This window comes from Sus scrofa, chromosome 9 (genome assembly GCF_054392235.1).
Source record: "Sus scrofa isolate SSC_HxYL_T2T_F1_AM1 chromosome 9, Sscrofa_HxYL_maternal_Yorkshire_Landrace_v2.0, whole genome shotgun sequence".
NCBI lineage: Eukaryota > Metazoa > Chordata > Mammalia > Artiodactyla > Suidae > Sus > Sus scrofa.
In genome coordinates, this window is record NC_139391.1 from 4,798,703 (window position 1) to 4,821,722 (window position 23,020).

General features: G+C 41.1%; 2 protein-coding genes across 2 annotated transcripts; both read left to right on the forward strand.

Annotated features, from left to right (window-relative positions):
- Positions 1-6,436: 6,436 nt before the first annotated feature.
- Positions 6,437-7,393, forward strand: LOC100519378 (olfactory receptor 52A5-like). The gene has a single exon (XM_021081405.2). It carries the CDS (start codon positions 6,437-6,439, stop codon positions 7,391-7,393), a length of 957 nt encoding a protein of 318 aa, XP_020937064.2.
- Positions 7,394-14,105: 6,712 nt separating this feature from the next.
- Positions 14,106-15,071, forward strand: LOC110258222 (olfactory receptor 52A5-like). The gene has a single exon (XM_084978253.1). The coding sequence runs from the start codon at positions 14,106-14,108 to the stop codon at positions 15,069-15,071; it is 966 nt and encodes a 321-aa protein (XP_084834379.1).
- The last annotated feature ends 7,949 nt before the right edge of the window (positions 15,072-23,020 follow it).

Sequence of the window (23,020 nt, forward strand, 5' to 3'; positions counted from 1 at the left end):
TGGAACTAGAGACTCTCATCCTGAGTGAAGTACGTCCGAAAGAGAAAGCCCAATACCATATGATGTCACGTCTATCTGGAATCTAATACATGGAACAAATGAACCTTTCCACAGAAAAGAAACACAGGCACTGGACGAACAGACTTGTGGGTGCCAAAGGGAGGCGGAAGCAACGGGATGGACTCAAGAGTCTGGGGTCAAGAGATGCAGACTCCTGCATTCACAGGGGATCAGCAATGAGACCCTGCTGTACAGTACAAGGAATTACATCCAGTCACTTTTGATGGAACACGATGGAGGACGATGTGAGAACAAAAATGTGTGTATACATGTACGACGGGGCCACGTTGCTGAGCAGGAGTAATTGACAGAACACTCTACATCGAGTATAGTGGACAAAATAAAAATCATAAAAATAGATGAAATGTTCTGAGGGTCTGGGGTATCACAGAACAGTTACACAAAAGAATATCACTTTCCTTGGTAAATACAGGTAGAATTATTTAGGAAGAAAGAAGCACCATGTCTTCATCTTAATCATAAATGATTTGGAACAAAAAAAGCAAAAACCGATCTCTCTCTCTCTGATTATCTACCTCTCAAATGAAAATGGGGCAAAACAGAAGTAATTTGTGACTCTGGCCAAGTGTTACATTGGAATCTCCTGACCTATTCTTTCAATAGACTATGCAATGAATGTTATATCAACATGAACCAATTTTGAGCACTGTTCTTGAAAATAACCTCAATTCAGAAAAGCTCACCATGAGTCACACACTTGACCCATCCAGAAATGTACTCATTTGCTTCTGATGATGGCCTGTACCAGTTCCTACTCAAGCAAATCCTAGGCATTGTCTCTTAAAAACAAAAGAAAAGAAAGCAACAACTCCAGTTATGATTCCCTCTCTCTATTAGTTCTTACTCACTCCAATAGTCAATCTTACAGAAAGTCTCATGAGAAGGAAAATGTATTTTTCATGTTTTACTGCTTGGTATTTCTTACGTATGTCCTACTTTCCAAAATTACCAAACTTAGCATTCTAAGTCTAAACACTAGTTTAGCATCTTCATGTATTACACATTGCTTGTTTCCAGGGTGCTTTAAATTACTTGACTGGCTACAGAAAATGGGCTTCTTGAGTATTCTGGACACTGTTCCTGCTATTATGTATAAAAACATGGGTGCTTCTTTGCTGGCCTAACTGCTGTCTAGCTTTTAGAATTTAGGTAGGTGTGTACGGGAATACAGGAACTTTGGCCATTGTCATTCTTTTTTCATACCTGCTCCTAAAAGCTCCACAACATGTGCAACACTACCCGTCATTTTCAGTTTATGTAACTACTCCATCTCCGTAGATCACGTCCAATTTATCTGTATGCTCCTGACCTCCATGGTATCTGACACTTGGTGACAGCATGCAGGAGAGGAAGACATGCGAGAATAACGACACATCATTTTAAGCAATTCTATAAACCTTTTTTAAAAGTAAAGGGTACTTTATTTACGATGTTTCTTCGAGTTTTGTTGTACAACAATGGGACAGAATCACACACATTTCCCTGTGCTGTACAGTAGGGCCCCATTGCCCATCCATTCCAAATATAACAGTTTGTATCCCCCAAATCCCCCAAATACCCACCCATCCCACTCCCTCCAACAGGCCTCCCACTGCCCCCCATAACCAGAAACCCCAAATCTGCTCTCCATGGCCATGCTCCATTAATTCTCACAACAGGGTTATTTTTTAGTTGAAAGGACATAGGAAGGAAACGATTATTTTGACATTTCAAACTCAAATACTTTGACCACAGACTATATTTATAGCCCCACAATAAATTTCACAAGGCCTAATACTAAAAACCGTTTAGCCTATTTTTTTTTTTTTTTTTTTTTTTTTGTCTTTTTGCTATTTCTTGGGCCGCTTCCGCGGCATATGGAGGTTCCCAGGCTAGGGGTCCAATCGGAGCTGTAGCCACCGGCCTACGCCAGTGCCACAGCAACGCGGGATCCGAGCCGCGTCTGCAACCTACACCACAGCTCACGGCAACGCCAGATCGTTAACCCACTGAGCAAGCGCAGGGACCGAACCCGCAACCTCATGGTTCCTAGTCGGATTCGTTAACCACTGTGCCACGACGGGAACTCCCAGTTTAGCCTATTTTAACGTTCAAAAACACCAGTCATTACAATCATAAATTCATTACAGAAGGCCTTTATACAGTATAGTATTCTAAGTGCTTTAAAGAGAGTAAGATCATTTAAATAAAAGAACAAATATATGAAGCAATTATCAGGGGTATTTTCTACATGGCAGACACATGGAAACAAAAGCAGAGGAAACGCAAAAGAAAAAAAGAAAAAACAACCCAGAAATTACATCATAGTTAGGGGCAGAATTCAGGTTCAAGGCTACAGTCCAATTCAAAAACTCAGTTTTTCACCAAATGTGGCTGGACTTAACCCCAAAGGAATGTTCAAATCCAACTTAAAATTAGAGGCTGAAGACTAGTAGGGGGTTACGTAAATTATTTTTCCATTTGAGATTCATAAGGACACGTTCTCTACTTATAGTCAGGTAATCATGACATCTAAATGCTTCTTTTTCAAGAAGATCTTTATGAAATGAGTCTCCATTTAACCCTAGTCTAGCTGCTAAAGGATTCTTCTAGCCTTCCTCAACCCCCACACCATCAGAAATGTCACATTAAGAGCCTGGGCAGCAACTTTCATTCTTAAGTTGGACAACAAAATACTGGAAACAGCAACTTCATTTCATCTATTGCATTTAGTACATAGCTTTCATTCTACGTTCCCTTCATAGATGTCATGGACTTAGTTCCCTCTTAGGATCTCACCGAGACTCGGCCTCATCCCCTCATTGTGGTGCTACATGCCAGTGCTGGCTACTTTGTGCTGCAGGAACCAAGAGTACCCCGTGGTCTGTGGATTAAAACATGAAATTCCTCCCTTTCCCTGAAACATTTAAGTGTGTGTCGAGGATCGAGGATGGGAGGGATCGAGGATAGGAGTCCCTCGATAGGTCTATACTGAGAGCTGTATTATACACAAAGAAGAGTGCACAGAGTTGAGAACCTGTGGTCCTCAACTCCGCCTGCTTCCTAGTTTATCTGAAGTGTTCATCTTGTCTTCCCTGAAAATATTTCACTTTGGTTTGGTCCATCTCTTTCTGGCATGGGCGTCTGGCAATCTGACATGCACTGGTTTCTTTGTCTCTTTGTTTGTGTGTTTTGGGTTCCCTGATGTAGAGACTCAGTTCCAACTGACTTCAGCCAGCCAGTGGGAATCACTGAGTGCCCAGCTAGGAAGTGATGCCCACGTGTACTCCAGGGTGAGCTGGATCCTCCATTTAACTGCCCTCATTTCTAGACCATTGCTTTTTCTAGGATGATTATAATTGCGTGGGAATTTCATGAGAAAAGGTGGCCAGGGAGCTTTTCCATTCCAAAGGAACAGAACGACTCAATAGGGCCAGAGGCAGTGACCCAGGACAAAAACACTGTGACTTCAGGTAAGATGACCAGGTCTCTCAGGCAGAGGCACGTCATCCAGGGTTGGCGGCCTTTCTCTTGTCCTATGCGGATAAGAGACATCTTATTTCCTCCTCTTCTAGGTGCTAGAGCTCCAAATCCCTACTGTAAAGTACCAACGCTTCTTCCAACCAAGTAAACAGCTGCCATAGATAACAGTTTCAGGTTGGGAAGTTGATAGAAGGTGTATGACTGTCACTAACACTCCTGAAAATACATAGCATCCTTTTATGGAAATGCGGTGGGCGCTGGTTTGGATAAAAGAAAGAATTGTGTCACCCACTTTCATATGGAAGAAGCTCTGAAAGTGACTGGTACCTGAGACCCTGAGGTGAATGTTCCCAGGTCGGCCCCTTTCAAGCACCTAAAGAAGAAAGCACTGCTTCTCCATCTAGAATTCAACTAAATTTTTTGTTGAATCTCTCTGTCACAAGGTCCACGCTCATTAGCCTATATTCACACTCATATCTCAAATGTTTCAATGTACCTTGGTTGGCTCAGTATCTTGGTGAGTCAGTAACACTGACGTGTGTTATCTTGGGACACTGCCTTCTCTTAGGAATTTTTGAAAGGAGGCTCCTTTTGGTTCCTGTTCCCAAGGTGAAACCAAAGTTTGAGCACACTTTTAAAATGGAGAAGCACGTTCAGACGATGTATCTTGTACATTCTGAACCATATTATGCCTCATCCTTGTCTCCAGGGACCCTAAAAGCTCTCCAGGGATTGGTGGAACCACATTCCCAGGTGCATCCTACACTATAAAGCATCCCTCCTGCACCATCGGAAACATCAAGACGATTGCCACTTCCTGGCCTCTATGCGAGTTAACACAGATGGTCCCTGGTAGGTCTTTGGGTTTGAGATTCTGCACAGGCTCTAAGGAAATGAAGGGTTGGTTTCAGAAAGTGTCACTGTATCATGTGATCCAAAGGAATTCCAGGATGAGAAAGAGCAATATGATCTTAGAGCGTTTGAGTTTTTAAACACTACGAAGACTGTGTTTCACATTTGCACAGTATTTCTGAATCAGCTAACGTCACACGGGGTGAAAAATTGCAAAGAGAGGTTGACAAATAGAAAAAAAGATCTAGAGAATGACATCTGTGCTGATGGATGAATGGAAAGCGTATTTGCCAAAGGTATTATACATGTTTAGACTGGAAAGGATGCAAGAAAAAAGATGCCCTTCAGCTAATTCAGGAGAAATGCTTATTGGAGCAAAGTGCTCCTCAAATATCTCAAGTTCTTTGTGAGCCGAAGATGAATGTCCACTAATTAAGTGTGGACTTTTATTGACGATCAAACTCTTTATGTTTCTTCCAACTCTTTAGAGGGATTATGTCCTTTAATGCGCACAGTCACACTGTGATGTGTTTTTATCCACGATCCATCCTTGTTTCACCAACACAGAAACGGAGACAATGAGATGCTTTGAAATTGGCTTTAGAGCCTGTAAAGCAAAGTGGTGGCATCCAGGATTTACCTTCTCCTGGCAGACTTCAGATCCCGTGCCAATAACTGCCAAGATCCACAGCCAATGGGACTCATTGGAAAGCAGATCTGGGGTTTAAGGAGACATTAAGACATTAATGCATTTGCTGCTCAATTCAAAGACTTAGTCCACATTTGCAGCTGTCTTGCACTGTGGCACACGATCTCAGAGAACCAGGAGGGTCCTCACACTGGAATTTATATATATATATAAATATAATCTATATCTCATATATATATATATTGATTGATTGATTGATTGATTTGGAGAAGAGATAAATATAGGTTGTAGGGAATTGGCAGTCAGGAAAGTCCCCACGTTTGGGAAAATGATAAGGCAAGCCACTTGCAGGAGGCCCTGGAGGCACACAGTCTTATGCATGAAGGAAGCAGTGAAGGGCACAGAGGAAGAAGGGCATGGAGCCAGTCCTGTGAAAACCAGTGTGTAAAGGAAAATGTTCACCTGTATAGAAAGTGTGTTTTGAGTGGATATAAGATGCCTAAGGCTATACGTAAACACTACCTTTAAAGGGGAGTTTTGTTACTGTAAATAGTTATGAAAACATAGGTATTCAGGCCGAAAGACTGTGGATAAGGAGAGAGAATAACTGAAGACAGAGGTTGATACTGGAACACAGGTGATGTGCCCACAGTCGGGCCTCCCACAGACAAATCTAAAAGAGACTGGTAAGGATAACACCCATGAATTTAAACGTGTGGATTTATTGTCTCAGAGTTTAAGAAGGAAAAGTGTAAGATGTATGGCTGGTTTGGGGAGAAACACTGAAAGTTTGAAACATTGGATTGAAAGCATCCGGGGAGAATCTTTTGCAGAGTGTTCAGACCATGGAGAGACTAAGCTGGCTAAAAAAGTTAGGGAGTTGCAAACCTGAAAAACATTCTTTTCACAGTTGCTAATCTGCTTATGATCAAGCAGAACGATTTTCTACCATTGCAGATTCCTCATAGCTAAGCTGGCTATAGAGTCCAGTTCCTGAAATACCTTTACTCTGAATTCAATGAATTTTGTCCCTCACTTCCAATTAGCAGGTGATGAAGAAGCATAAAAGATGATAAGCAAAGATGAGTTAAAGGGATCTTGTTTGTCCCAGTAGTCAGGGACCAAAAGGAAGCCATCAGGTCCACTTAATACATTTCATTGAAAATTAGGACAACATGCAGAAACATAGAACCGGAGGACTGGTCACATAATGACATTGGAAAAAGAGACAGAAAATTAGCGAGAAATAGTTGGGATAGAAAAGATGAGATGGGATACCCCTAACTAAGGTCCATTTTACTACAATAAACTAACTTTGTCTTATCTTTAACTTATGAAGGCTTCACAGGCAATAGAAGGTGAAGCAGCCCTTGCCCTAGGCACCAGGTGAGCATGCTCACCTTCAACGGCTCAGTCTTCATGCCCTCTGTCCTCACACTCATCGGGATTCCCGGACTGGAGTCCGTGCAGTGCTGGATCGGGATTCCGTTCTGTGTCATGGACCTTATTGCTCTGAGTGGGAATTCCCTGATCTTAGTGATAGTCAAACACGAAAGCAATCTCCATCGTCCTATGTACATTTTCTTGGCCATGTTGGGGGCCACGGACATTGCACTTAGCACCTGCATTCTCCCCAAAATGTTAGGCATCTTCTGGTTCCATTTGCCAGACATCTCTTTTGAAGCCTGTCTTCTGCAAATGGGGCTTATTCACTCCTTCCAGGCCATTGAATCGGGGGTCCTCCTGGCGATGGCCCTAGACCGCTACGTGGCCATCTGTAACCCCTTGAGACACGCCAGCATCTTCTCCCGACAACTCCTGACTCACATTGGAGTTGGGGTGACACTCAGGGCTGCCATTCTTGTAGCACCGTGCCTAGTACTTATCAAATGCCGTCTTAAACACTATCGAACTACCATCATCTCCCACTCTTACTGTGAGCACATGGCCCTCGTGAAGCTGGCCGCTGAAGATATCCGGATCCACAAGATCATTGGTCTATTTGTTGCCTTCACCATCTTAGGGCTTGACATCATTGTCATCACTGTGTCCTATATTTCGATCTTTATCACTATCTTTCGGCTGCCCCAGAAGGAGGCACGATTCAAAGCCTTTAACACCTGCATCGCCCACATCTGCGTCTTCCTGCAGTTCTACCTCCTCGCCTTCTTCTCCTTCTTCACACACAGGTTTGGTTCTCACATCCCGCCCTGTGTTCACATCCTCTTATCCAACCTTTATTTGCTAGTCCCACCTTTTCTCAACCCCATTGTCTATGGCGTGAAGACCAAACAAATTCGCGACCATGTCCTGAATGTGTTTTTTTCCAAAAGACATCTTGATCATTAGTGGCTCCTTCTGTAGAAATTTTAGGTTGGTTCAAAGACGCAACCTGAAGATGGTGAACACCTGTCTACATTTGAAAAAAACATTTAAACGCCAATGCTCAGAGTTTAAGGAAGTGTTTAACAAACTCTCAAATACTTAAGAATTTTGATTTGCTATTGATATAAAGAAAAACTCTCTTAAGTTGCAATTTTAAAATGTTTTTGTAATTCTCCTGTTTTGGTCCTGTTTGTTTAAACCTGGAATTTCCCGTATGGCAATAAGTATGCCCATATACAAAACAAAATTGTAGAAAACACTTCATTTCAGGAAAGTTCCCAGAATACATTAATATGTTTTAACTGCTTCACCAATCCATACTATAACTCTGGCTAGGTCTCATTTTCAAATATCTGCTTGTGCATCTACCCTTTGATAAATTTGGTACCAGGTATGTATTTTTATCTACTTTCCCAAAATAATAATGAATATATAAGTAGTGTATAAACGATAATATCAACACCAGCAACACAAAAACTGGATGATGCTAACCAAATTCTGTGAACACTGAGGAGATGGCATAGGTACGAATAAGAAAAAGTTAATAAAAATATTAGGTATATGCAAAAACATATTTTTTCGTCAAATAATTTGCTCAGTACTTAAATAGAAACCATCCTTCCAGAGACACACATTGTAATGATTTTACCCAATTTGAGTTTTACCTGAAATTAGAGGTTTAAGTTTTAGCCCTGAACACTTACACCAAAACATTTCATTGCTTTTGGAAATTTCATACTGCAAGTATCTTGAGTACAGGAACTGTTTCTAATTTATGTTTGTGTTAACAGTAAGACAATCTCTGAGCCTTCTTTGAAATTCAGGAAAAATAACACTGAATAATGTACAGTTCAAACATTTTCCTGCTGTTGCTCAATGGTATGCAAAAGCAGCAAATCTAGAGGCTCTAAGATAACACACACCATCATCTTACAGAAAATTTGCACGGTAGAGATTATGCCAATATTAGTAAAGTAAACAAGACGATAACTTGAGCGGATCATTATATAATCTTGAAAGTATGAGCCAGATACGGAACTGACATAGGAGAAACTGGCTCCTTAAAGAGGGACTTCAGCTTTTTCTTCATTCGCTGCTGTTCCCCCCCCACCACCCCTACGCACGCCTTCATCCTTCTGCAGGATGCTGCATCAGTAGAGATCCAGTTTAAATTTACTTCAATTAGTCTTCAAGACTCAGAACCAATACGATGATTTTTAAGAAGGACCAAGTAGACAGACGTATCTGGATCTCTAGTTGTAAAATTCGTAGTTAGAAAAGACATAACCTATGGAAGTAGTCCACTACCAAAAGAAAGAAAGAAACAAAGAAAAAGAAAGGGATAATGGCTGAATAGCATTGAGAACTATGTCTAGATACTCATGTCGCAACAGAAGAAAGGGTGGGGGAAAAAACTGTAACTGCAATGTATACATTTAAGGATGACCTGACCCCCTTGCTGTACAGTGGGAAAATAATAAAAAAAAAAAAAGAAAGGGATAATGACATTCAAGAAGCAGAGGAAGAGAATAATTTAAAAAAAATCTTGAATGAAACAGAAGTGTGAGTCATAATGCACTTAATTTTTAATAAAATTTGTCTAAATATGATGTATATGAAGAAAGGAAAAATACAGCAAGAGAAGTAATAAAACAATGTATTAGTGTATATCAGACATACAGACATATGTTGCATGAGATAATAAAAGCTTAATTTACTTGAATTTCATCTTAACGCATTAAGTGTTTCAAAAAGTACTGGCATCCATATTGCATAGTGAGTAACTGGTGAGGACCTCAACAGCTCAAAAGAAAGTAAAATGGCAAATACGCGGATTCTTTCAAAAAGATCGTCATGCAGAAAGGACACAGAATAGGGGTCAGAAGTATACGATATTCCTGAATAAGGAACCGAGGCAAGCAGAGACTAATGACAATAAGAGATTAATGATGCGTGACCGGGAGAACCAGATTCCAAAGTATAAAGCACAAAAATGCATCGAGGAACAGAAAGGACCCTAGTAACATAAAGGGTGTTAAACAGCTATGTTTAAAAAGCCCAAGTTAGGTAGAAAAAACAACCTCGTTGTTTGAAGAAGACAAAATTTTCTCTTGGCTTCAGATACATGATTGCATTTATCTTCCAGAGGACGAGGAAAGGCAAACAACAGAAACCATAAAAATGCATTATGATACAGAAAAAGTAATTTTCAAATGAGATTGTGAGGTATAACATGGCCATGGGTTGAAAGTCCATCTTCTTAAGCCTATAATTCATTTGAGAGGACAAGAACAGGGTGCAATAATCGAGCCACTATTTTTTGTCTTTAAAGGAGAAGAAGAGATATAGGTCAGTTAGTAAAAGCTAACAGTTCCGTTGAAAATACAAGCAAGGTAATGACTTTACCTTTGTAAGAATAAGGAGAATTTAGTCTTTGATTGGGGTGATTAGAAAGAAGTAAGTAATACAGCCACTAGGGCAGGCCTGTTTTCTTTGCTTTTTGAAATATAACCTCAAAGGAAAAGTGCAAATAAATTACCATAAATGTGAGGACATAAATCATTTTTCATATCCCACAAGCCTTGTATGTGTCCCATTGCTCATTACAATCTCTATCCTCCCCAAAGGTATCTTTATACGAATATCCAATATAATTATATGTTTGCTTGGCTCTATACTTTTTGAAACTAAGCATGCATTCTTAAATGTTATAGTTTATTTTGCTTCTTTTTAAACTTGATATAAATAGAAGCACATACTATATTTTTTTTATTGTTCTTCTTATGAATTTTTATCCTGGATATTTTGTGTGCCTCTTTTTTTGCTCTTCTTCTTCCTGCATAATGTACTATGGAAAGAATAACATTTCTTTACCCATCCTATGCCTGGAGAAGAGTCAAGTATGAAGAACAGATTTATAATCATTCTCGTACATGGATCTTGCTGCACTTAGAGTGATGACTTCTGCATCTAAAAACGGCTAATTCATAGGGTACCAACACGTTCCAACATGAGTAGATAATGTAACACATTTCTGAACTGCTTGCGTCAATTAAACCCACTGGCAGAATATAAGAATCTGCATTACTGGAATCTTTACTAATACATGATACAGCCCTTCATAATTTTAGCCATATAGTATATATATAAAAGTAGCATTTGCGACTGTGGTTGGCACTTTCCAAATAAATAACCAGATTGCATTACAGATAGGACATACACCAATCCGAGAAACATCTCAACTCTCCACCTGATGCAGGGGGTCATCTGCTACCCTAGACTCTGTCTAATGAGCTGAGTCCTCCGCTGAAAGGCACATCAAATCTGGGAGTGGAGCAGACCCTCGGTGCCTCTGTAGGCAGTATCATTTTGGGACCAGTCCTTAGAAGGTCTCTATGCTCCAAGATCTGCAGCATGCAACAAATCTGACCTGGAAAGGGGATGAAAACACAAGCAAAACGCTCAATAGATCCACGTGCTGACTAGTAGCCTACTTGAAAGCAGCCCGACCACGGCTTTGCACGCTGTATGAAGGCTCTTCAATAGACCAGCTGGGTTTGTTCAACAGAGAGGACAGGAGAGAGAATACTGTGCTCTGAAAAGCCATCCCTAGGGATGCTGAAGGTAGGTTTAGATATAATTAGAACATGGGATTCTCAAGCGTATATGTATCTTAAATTAAACTACATATTAACATATTTTAGAGTATCAAAGTTCCTGCGATCAAGAGATGCTGAAAAATCACATGATGTCTGTCTCTAAGCAGAAGCATCTTCCTTCACCCCATCTTCATTCACAGGAAGCATAGCACCTGGGCACTGCTGATTTTTTTCAGCTTGCCCTTTGTCTTAGCAAGTCTTACTTCTTACAGAGCTTACCACACAATCAGCCCTGTCTTTCCAAACCTTTCCAAACACTCTTCTGCCTGGGGTTCTGAAGTGCGTCTGGAAATCCTCTGAATGCCCAAGGATGGCCAAGAGGAAGTGAGAATAACTAAGAAGAGGCGGTTATGTGTTGTGTTTCCAATTTCCTTTCCTTGAAAAGCATGCAATAAAGCAGGCCAATTTTCTCAGTCAGGGAATGGAGTCCAGCTCTACGTGCACCCCCACGACGGCCTTCCTTTTCTCTGCCACACATCTAAGCAGGAGAGGAGCCCCAACCTCTGGTGCTGAAAGAAACACAACTGCACTTTGACTAAGAGAACATTGTCGTCTCCAGGCTGGACTCGATATTATCAGGCCCCCTGGGAAATGAGGAAGAAGATTGTGCTGAGAAATTCTGGTTGCCCCTCTGGTCCTAAAACTCCTTCCTTGCCCTAGAGAGTAAAACGTAACTCTCAGGATTTGCACAAGGCCATGGAACTTTGGTCAGCAGGGAAAATTATGTTAGAAAACACAAATCATCCACAGCTGAGACCAGCAAAGAACAGCCTCCTCCTGCACTTCCCACTGCTGCTTCTGGATGCTGAGTAAGTGGATGCTTAAGTACGTGTATCCAGTTAAGGGGAGATAAAAGCAGGTGTCTTGAAGTACAAACACAAGTACAGGCAGTGAAGACAGACTGTAGGGGGAAAAAAATCCAAGTCGTAAAAGGAAAGAGTATAAATATATTTTTGATAAGGTCTGATTTCGAAGTTCTAGGAAGTATGATTCAAGAACAGTACTAATAAATTCGAGACTCTGCTTGGGAAGATGGAGGGGTTAAGGGCAGGTAGCAGCCACTGGGGAGGCCGAGGAACCTGCAGATGTTTGACCTGAGGAAGAAAGCATCTTTAGTGCCTTGAATCTTTGTGCTAATATATCTGAAGACACAGAATTCAAAAAGCAGGACGCTCGTTCAGAGAAGGCATCAGCTCAAGACAAGGAGATCTTTTTGTGAGGCTTGTGCATAATTGGACAGTCTTGGGACGTATGCTCATAGTCAGATGTCAGGAAGCAAGACTGAGGAATTCTGTTCGAAGACGGTGATTTGGCAGCATAAAATTCAAAGCTTTCCGAATTTAAAATTTGAAGAGTTTGAGAAATGGAGAGTTTGAGGGGGGCGGTAAAGAACCAAGAATAATATCCAGAAGCAGGGACTTGACTTACAGAGAAATACGTTGGAATGCTTAGGACAACAGCACTTTGAAAAATTACAAATCTGCTTGATTTAGACAGTTAATCCCTTATGCAACCAACCTCTGTCATGTCGCTTCAAAAGGAGATTCTGCTGTGTAGCACTGGGATCTATGTCTGGTCACTTGTGACGGAGCAGGATAGTGTGAGAAAGAGAATGTATATGTGTATGTGTGACTGGGTCACCTTGCTGTGCCGTAGAAACCAGCTATAATGGAAAAAATAAAAATCACTACTTAAAAAAAGAAAAAAAAAAAAGATAGATTCATCAATGCATGCTCTTGTCATCCCGACAGCTGACCTATCTAATGCATTGCTGGTATTCAGCGACTGGAAAATGTCAAGGGCTGCAGCCTCTATTTTGCAGTGAGAAAGTTGTTCCAGGGCTTCCTCTTTCGGTCTCTCCTGGCCCCCAAGGTTTGTCCACCTGAATGCACCCATGTGCTACTCTCTATGGAATATCTTGGACGGTTCTCAACCAGGCCAACTCCCTCATGTTTTCGGTTCGGCTTTCACAGAAAGTCAACCTTTCCACCCCCCTTCAGCAGCAAGTAGCCTTGATTTCTGTGTAAGCATCATCTCTGTCAACACCACCTCCACATGGAGACCTCGGCTTCCAGCGTCAATCATTTCACCACACCTCTAACCAGCCAGCAGCTTCTCACGCCGCTCCTGGAGAAATGCACGAGGTCTCTCCTGTCCTCCACTGGTACTCGCTAACCTCTTCATTTTATTAACTGATATCTGCAAACTGTCTCTCTAATGTCTGGAGAAGAGGCTGTGTGAGGAGCCGCAGATGCTTATCTAACTGGCGAATATATATGACTTTGTTTCCTGAATCAGAATTCCCATGGTCAAAAAAACACACTGCAGCTGCCACTGTCTATCTCCAGCTGACTGTCTGCGTCCTGAAGCCATTTCATATTTCAAATATCTTTGGTGAGAAGGAAGTTCAAGTTCGGAGAGGCCATTGAATTAGAGTAGTCACAACCCTAGAAAGGGGCCTTCAACCAATGTTTTTAAAGAAGGATCAGCATGTTCTGTAGAAATAACCAGCCTGCTGGTCTAAGGTGAATGGAGAGTAAAGAGGACAAAGAAAATATACATTGGGGGTGGGGGAGTGCAGGGAGAGAACAGTGAGGTACAAGGCTTCCGGTATCTCTTTGTTTAAAGCATTGTTCCCTTTTCTTTTTTCCCGCTTATTTCCACCAACTGATTAGAAGCAGAAAGGGAAGATGGAGTGGGGCAGGAAGGAGACCCCCCACTGCACAGCCTGATCACATTGGCGCCATCCCAAGCGTGGCGTCCAAACACTCAGCTTTTATGCTCTGGGGACCACTGGGTGTGGATGGATGCTGCTGCTGCTCAAGTGTACACTGGTGAAGCTTTCCCTGGGTCTTCATGTTGGCAACGTCTCAGTCATTTGTGAAAGAAAAAAGATAAATAGGCTTATGAGGTTGATTCTCCTACTAATGGCCTTCAGTAATTGTGTGACTGGCTGAGAACAGGATTAGAGTAAGTCCCAGGTTGGCAAAGGCTGTCCTCTTGCTAAGACCCCTGCCATGCCTATTGCTAACGGCACCGTGTTAATGCCCTCCGTGCTGACCCTCATTGGGATCCCCGGCCTGGACACTGTCCAGCGTTGGATAGGGATTCCGTTCTGTGCCATGTACATCATTGCTTTGATGGGGAACTCTCTCCTTTTGGTCATCATCCAATCGGAGCCCCGTCTCCAGGAGCCCATGTATATCTTCCTGGCCATGTTGGGAGCCACAGACATTGCCCTTAGCACCGGCATTGTCCCCAAGATGCTCGGAATCTTTTGGTTCCACTTGCCAGAGATCTATTTTGATGCTTGCCTCTTTCAGATGTGGCTCATCCACACATTTCAGGGTATTGAGTCGGGCGTCTTGCTGGCCATGGCGCTGGACCGCTACATAGCAATCTGCTATCCTCTGAGGCATGCTACCATATTCACTCGACAACTAGTCGCTAACATTGGCGTTGGAGTGACATTGCGGCCTGCTATGCTCGTGATCCCATGCCTGCTGCTCATAAAGTGTCGCCTGAAGCTTTACAGAACCAAGCTGATAGCCCACACTTACTGTGAACACATGGCCCTTGTGAAACTCGCCACGGAAGATGTTTTCATCAATAAATTTTATGGTCTCCTTGGCGCGTTTACTGTTGGAGGCCTTGACTTCCTTTTGATCACTCTCTCCTACACACAAATATTTATCACTGTCTTCCGCCTGCCTCAGAAAGAGGCGCGTCTTAAGGCATTTAACACATGCATTCCCCACATATGTGTCTTCTTCCAGTTCTATCTCCTTGCCTTTTTCTCCTTTTTCACTCACAGGTCTGGGACTTATTTCCCATCATATATACACATCACCTTGTCCAACCTGTACCTACTGGTCCCACCCTTCCTCAACCCCTTTGTCTACGGGGTAAAGACCAAACACATCCGAGACAAGGCGATAAAAATGTTCCGTTCCAGGGAATTCCCTCAGTGGCTTAGAGGATGATGAACAAGTCCAGGATCCATGAGGATGCGGGTTTGACGCCTGGCCTCGTTCAGTGGTTTAAGGATCCGGTGTTGCTGTGAGCTGTGGTGTAAGTCGCAGACACGGCTCGGATCCCGAGCTGCTGTGGCTGCGGCATAGGCCAGCAGCTGTAGCTCTGATTCGACCGCTTGCCCAGGAACTTCCATTTGCCACAGGTGCAACCCTCAGAAAACGTTTAAAAAAATGTTCTGTTCCAAAGACCAGGCTTAGCATTTGATGGATCTAATCCCTCCTATAAATGTATCGGCTCATCCATTGCGCCTGTGTGATCTCAGCGTCTAGCTAATGGTGTGGAGCATCGTGCTACTTGGGGAATCCATTAACAAGCATGTGAAAGATCGTGTTAAAGAACTCCACAGGTTATCGACCTTAAGTCAGAACGCAGTTAGAAGAAACTGAGGGAGCAATGCCACTCCTGGGCATCTATCCAGAGAAAACCACGACTCGCAAAGACACATGTGCTCTGATGTTCACTGCAGCACTATTTGCAACAGTCAAGACATGGAAACAACCTAAATGTCCACCGACAGAGGAGTGGATCCAGAAGATGGGGTACACAATGGAATGTGACTCAGCCATTAAAAAGAATGACACATGGATGGATCTAGAAACTATCATGTGAAGTGAAGTCAGCCATACAATGAGACACCAACATCCAATGCTTTCACTGACATGTGGAGTCCTAAAAAAGGACAGACTGAACTTTGCAGAACAGATGCTGACTCACAGACATTGAAAAACTTATGGTCTCCGGAGGAGACAGTTTGGGGGGTGGGGGGATGTACTTGGGCTGTGGGATGGAAATCCTGGGAAATCAGATTCTTAGGATCATTATACAACTACAGATGTGATCCATTCATTTGAGTAATCATAAATAAATAAATGAATAAATAAAGGAAGAAATGGAGGGAACCAGATGAGAAGATGCTTGAAGACTAAGCACTTGTCTATAACACACGACTCTCCTTGTCACCTGAGGTCAGGTCTGGATGAAGTAAACAAATGTGGAGACGCCTGTGCAGATCACAGTAAAGAATAACACCGACACGGACCTTTCTCCTACTTGGAGCACCAGGACCAACCTCCTCTGTGTTAGTGAACTAGTCTCTCTACCTTCTTTCTCCAACCATTGTAAAATCTTCCTTAGTGATTACTTTGTGCCACCAAAATCTATCCCTTGAATAGCTCCTTCTCGTTAATTACAGATATAAATATCTTCTTCTTGAAGGCTGTTCTCATTAAGTAATTCATGGTATTAAGTTTGTGATTCTCATGATGTAAAATGTACTTGCACAGACAAATTTAAGACTGGGCCACACAATACTAGGCTTCCTTTCCGTTGTTCTTAAATGCTCATTTAATTTCTTCATTTGTTTAAAGAGCAATGTGAATAAAGCTTTGGTATTTGAGGTTTGCATGAATGTTACAAATGTGGAGGCATGTTGTAGACTTACTGCAGGGAATAGTATTCAAAAGTTTGTTCAATTATTTTCCTAAGTCAACAAGCAATCACCTTTTGACCTACTAAGGATGGAGTTAGACCTGGACAGAAATAATGGAAGTTGAGATTCTCACTATATTGGTTTCCCAAAGACTCTTTCTTTTTCTTTCTTTTTCTTTTTTCCTTCTTTTCTTCTTTTTAGTATAAAGTAAAAATTACTTTGTTCTGCATTAAGATGCTCAAATGCTAATGATAAAATTTCATGGAGAAACTACATTTTGCAAGCCCATCATTAATGACTGCATGTAATCAAATGTCTACCGAGAATATTTAATACAAAAAGCAGATTGAATTTTGTCAGAAAAAAAATCAATGAGGAAGTGGTGATATGCATGAGTTCAGAGTCAAATGAGCTCAGCTCGAAACTTCATTTTGCCACTTCCTAACTATGTGAATTGGAAAACAATTTATTGTCATAAATTAAGCTGCCTAACCTATAAATATAAAAGAATAGCACATGTTTCTCTGGGAATTAAAGACAGTGGTTTCAATAGTGTAAAGCAGTGGGTATCTGCATGCAATGGACTTCTCGTGCCGCTTGGTAACTAGTAAGGACTCGATTGTCACGTGATCATTTTCATTGTCTTCATCATCACTAATGTTTTCATCATGAAAATCATTATCACTCCTGTTGTGCTTGAGTCCAAACATTATGCGCTGCTTTTCAGATGGTCCAATATCCCACCAAATTCAATGTAAACTTTTTTCATGACCCAGTCTGCTGTCACTTTGGTTGACTTACCCATGCTGAATGCAGTGTTACTGTTGCCTGTTTCTATTTCCGTGTCTATATATCTATGTGTACATAGTCAAGTTTGTTAATTTTACGTGATTTTATCACTTATCATCTTAGAGTCCTTTGCTTGTGTTTTTAGCTTTCGATCGAAGTGTATTAAAAGTTCCCACTAGGAATGCGATGAGTGTCTTTTTGATGGGTGTACTTTTAAGCTATGAGTAGTTAGATACTCCTTATTATTACGTACAGAAATATTTAAAGCTAACGCATCTTCCTGCTTGATTGATCTTTGTATTATCGTGAAGGGTTTCTCTTTCTCCAGGAACATCTCTTGCCTCTGTATCCTTAGTCTTGTTATTTCCTATAACTCTTCTAATGTACTAATTCCTCTCTTCTGTAATTGTCTTTTCCTATTTATTATCTTTAGCTTTTATAGTTTGTAGTTTTATAATATCCCTCTGATTTTTTTTCCACTCTCTCTCCTTTAATTTTAATGTATTATGGTGAAATTTCCAGTCCTCTCATTGTATTTACTGATTTATTTATCTATTTGTCTATTTCCTTGGACATATTAAACATCATTACTTGAATGCCCTGACTGATAGTTACAATAAATAACAACTGCGGATCTGTTTTTATTAGTTTTTCTTTCTCTTTGCTTTAAAACTTACATTCCTATTTCTTAGAAATCTCTCACTGGGTGTCAGACATTACACACACTAAATTATGAAGTTGTATTTTCCTCCAGTGATATGCTCTTGCTCTCTGACAAGCCCCGTATAGATTTACCAGCTTAATCTAAGCAAGGATCTGCCTGGGTTGGAGCTTCTTTTCTATTGTATGGGCCAGTGCAGCCCTGGCTTTGCTCGCCACGGCTCTCGAATGTGACCGAGGAGTGCAATCCTCACCCTAGATTATAATCCCTTTCTGTCCACCACTACTTGTAAAAAAAAAAAAATCTCTTTATTTTTCAGAGGCTCTCTGCTTCTTTGGCCTTCCATGCTATGCAGGTTCAGAGGTGAGCAAACGTTTCCCGTGAGCTCTAGCACGCTATCAGCATTTTGTCTCTCTTCCTTTCCCACCTGGAGTCAGATCCTTATGCTGCCCTCTCTTTTTCTTTCCTGCCCTGAATGCATTCCAAATTCTCTGTTTTTCTGAACCTCCGAACTGGCTTTTTGTAGGAAAAATTGTCCTTCTTGGCCTCCTGCTCCATGCCCAGGACTGATCCGAGACTCTCAGCAAGTGTGGATTCACACCATCGGCTCTCTCTGGTCTCCAAAATCCTCCTCCAGACCTCTCATGGCTTCAGACTGGGTTTCATGCATTTTAACTTCTTTGGTAATAAATGGATTTGCTTGTTTGTTGGGTAAATTTTTGCCTCTAGGTACCCTTTCATGTTCCTCTGGACTAAATTACACTTAGGATTTTATATGCAAAATATTTTTATTTACCTTATTTTCCCCTTTTAACACGTTTTTAAAATTACGCTTGGAAAACTTTGCAAATCTCAACATTATATATGGTCTTTAATATATATGAGATTGTTTGTGATACCTATGCATATGAAAAACCTATCCGCAAGGTAAAATTATACCCGATTTCATGAAAAATCCATAGAATGTTATTCTTTGAATAAATATCTATTTAACTTAATACCTTTTATTGTATAAAATGCAAAAAAATGTAAATCCTTCTTCTGTTTTCTTTCCTTGTTCTCTCAATAGAGCTAATGAGTGTGATATTCAGGCTTTTTTCTATCTGAATGCATGCAGACTTATTTTTAATAAAAATGAGATCATATCATGACTATTATTCCTCTGCAGTTTTTCATCTACCGATATATAAAAGAGACAACTCCGTAAATCACAAATTTTGGATTTCTTTCATTTTAAAAATTCCCAAACATTGAATATTGTAGAAGCACTACAATAGTCAGTTAATTCAGTTAATTTTTGCCCTAAATAAACCTTTTTTCAAACATATTGATTATGCTATAAATGTGTGTATTTTCATAGGTGGGTAAGCATTTTTCCTGTATATATTGATAGAAATAGAATCTCTCTCTCTCTCACACACATACACACACAGTCTATCCTCGTTATTTTCTGTAATTACATTGTGTGAAGTCACTGCAAACACTGTATTAGTAAATTCTGAGCCATTCTGCTTTGGAGAAATATAGCAATAAGTTCCTTTGGGCTTCTGGTCACATTTTTATCAACCAAATTAAGATAATATTTGTGTGTGTGTGTGTGTGTGTTTCTGTTTAAAGACACATTTTCATATGTATCAAAGGCTCTTCATATCTATTTCTGACAAGTAAGGAATCGTAGGCAGTATTTCATTATAATAAAATACTAGCTGAGAAGAGCTGAGCATTTCTCTGACCCTGGGTACTGTGTCTAAATTTCTTTGGATTTCATCCCAACAAGAGTGTCCATCACACCTTTCGTCTGTTCGTTTTGTCCACTACATCTTATTTAACTTATTTCACTCGTGGATCCACAGAGGGAGCCGTTTTCCCGTTTTGTCAGAGCTTCATCACACACTGAAGATGTGACGTAAGCTCTTGTCCGAGAAGCCGCCCATGAGGCTTGCACTTTGCCTCCTCCTTTGCCGGAGGCACAGGGGTTTCCGTCCATCACCATGGACCACACGGACCACACAGACCACTGTGGTCTCGCGCCTCAGGGAAGCTCATCGCACACCCATATTTCTCTCACAAGGTCCATCGCAGCCTGTGTCCCCAGGCAGCCCTGCGGCCCTGTGCTGGGGGGCTGTTTTAAACAGGAAAATCACCACCAGAGAAACTGAGAAAAACATAGAACCAAATAGACTGCCAAAAGGGTGCTCACAAGAGCTGAGTCAAGAAAGCAGAGTGTCACCTTGCTGACCGGGCTGAGGACACACACATTGGGCCACCCAAATGTTTTGCTGTTCTGTCCACCAATGATGATGAAAACCCTGAGGACTGGTTCGGGTTTCAGATAAATTTTAAGAAGCAGGTGACATCACAAACACTGAATCTCTAAATATAAGGACCATATATATAAAAATATATATGCATATACAAATACAAATGTATATGTGTAGATACATATTCACACACAATGCATTAATGACTAATGTCTAATTATAAGTTATCAATGTATTTTAACTTATTAAAATAAAGAATGAATGTATAAAGAGAGCATTTTGACCCTGACAGTTCATGAATCACTTTTATTCAAACTTCTCCTTTTTCACTATTAATTTACTTGGGCTCATTTCAGTGTACTATGTCTTGCAATCAGTTTTTAGAGTGAAGAAATTGAGGGGAAAATTTATAATATAACATTTTATAGAAATTAAAATACTATAAAACTTATTTTCTCAGAATTACTTATGGAGAAAAAAACTCAACTTACACAAAATGTAAAGCTCCCCAAACCCATTTTACTGCTGGATAAAACGGGGACAATATTATTGTCCTTGGCTAACTCAGATAGTTATTCTTCCTTAAAAATCTGACTTAGGATACGCATAAAAACATTTCGTTTAAACATGAATGTACATAATAGGAGAGAGGTCGTTTACATAACCATCATTCATTAATATCATCATTGAAGGTGAAGCTTCCTCCCCACCCTTATTGCTGAAATCATACATATTCTCCCCTATAACTAGAGGAAGCTAAGTAACAATGCTTTGCAAATAGGCTCTTTAGGAAATGGGTTACCAGGAGAGGGACAGGACCAATGGGAAAGGCAGGGATTCTGACATGAAGAAGTACCATCACAGGGAGCTCAAAAGAAAGGAAACCGTAAGAGGAAAGGAATCTGACGAGCACAGAGCCCTGTAAGCAGACTGAGCCACAGGGACGTGTGGGGCCATGATGAGTGGGGACGCTTCCGAAAGGCCAGAGTCACAAATTCAAGAGTCTTTTAATTAAAAGGAAAAACCAATCATATTTCTTACCGCATAGTAAAGCATTAAAAGACAACCCGAAAGCTAACAAAGCGACGATTCATTTCCAAATTGAACAAGCCTATGTCCTCTAGAACATTGTCCTCAGAACTTTATATGCTGGAAGGTGAACACGTGACAGTTCGTTTTCTCTAATCTACGCAGCTTAACTGAAGTAAGGCTCTGCTGATAACTTTGCTGCCTCAGTCACGGCTGGAACACAGCCAGGATTAAGTGGGATATTTAAAGAAAGAAAAAAACATTTTTTTAACCTTAATATTTCTTAATTTGTTGGGAAATTTTAAAAAAAGTAAAGAAAGAACCATGCACACCTGCATTTGATGACTGATTGTGCCTAGGAAGAGGATGAGCTGTAGAAATAAAGCATTTGTTCAAAAGACTCCCAAAACCACAATTCTACCATGGACTTGGAGAAGAGACTTGTGGCTGCCCTACGGGAGAGGGAGGGAGTGGGAGGGATCGGGAGCTTGGGCTAATCAGACACAACTTAGAATAGATTGACGAGGAGATCCTGCTGAGCAGCCTTGAGAACTATGTCTAGATACTCATGTTGCAACAGAACAAAGGGTGGGGGGAAATGGATACATGTAAGGATAACCTGATCCCCTTGCGGTGCAGGGGGAAGAAATAAATAAATAAATAGAAAACAAAACAGAACAAAACAACCACAATTCTATCCCCTGTTCAGCTACTAATGTTTTACTTAGTACCTCCCTGCCTCACCATCCTCTTCTAAAAACGAAGGGGTTGGTTAATCAACTGTCTTGATATTAAAGTCAATTGATATTAAACCAAGATTGATAATCAAGCTATTAAAGTCAGTGAGTATCCCACACTATCCTGAATTCACTCCAATGGACTGACGTATGTCTTTGGGAAGACTGGGTGGAGGCATGTAGAGATGTGAAAGCTGATGAGCTGCCACTGTTCCCCAGATCTCTGCATTAAGCCATGCGGTCTAATCTGCCAATATCGGACATTCTATGAGATGAGCAGGCCGAACTCTCCAGACACTTTTGTTTAGTTGTAAGTAAGAGTTACAAGCAGAAGTATGAATGAGCTCTGCACAGACAACCTGTGACACATGAAAATAGTATGTAAAAGCTGCTTGCTTCATACAGAGTAAACACATATAAGTTAGATGCAAAAATGAAATATGGCTCTGAACTAGAATTCAAAAATCTTGCATGCTGGGAGTTCCCACTGTGGCTCAGCAGTAATGAACCCGACTAGTATCTATGAGGATCTGCATTCGATTCCTGGCCTTGCTCAGTGGGTGGCATTGTCGTGAACTGTGGTGTAGGTCACAGACGTGGCTCGGATCCTGAGTTGCTGTGGTTGTGGTATAAGCTAGCAGATGTAACTCAGATTCGACCCCTAGCCTGGGAGCTTCCATAGGCCACAGATTTGGCCCTGAAAAGCAAAAAAAAAGCATAAATGGTATTAAAAATTTCTAAATTTGTAAAGTCCTCATTGACACACTATGGAATATAATTCACTTTTTATTTAATTTTAAAATTGGGAAACAGGGAGTTCCCGTCGTGGCGCAGTGGTTAACGAATCCGACTAGGAACCATGAGGTTGCGGGTTCGGTCCCTGCCCTTGCTCAGTGGGTTAACAATCCGGCGTTGCCGTGAGCTGTGGTGTAGGTTGCAGACGCGGCTCGGATCCTGCATTGCTGTGGCTCTGGCGTAGGCCGGTGGCTAC

Excerpts from the sequence above, each read along its gene's own strand:
- LOC100519378 (XM_021081405.2), top strand. The coding sequence starts at position 6,437 with ATGCTCACCTTCAACGGCTCAGTCTTCATGCCCTCTGTCCTCACACTC.
- LOC110258222 (XM_084978253.1), top strand. The coding sequence starts at position 14,106 with ATGCCTATTGCTAACGGCACCGTGTTAATGCCCTCCGTGCTGACCCTC.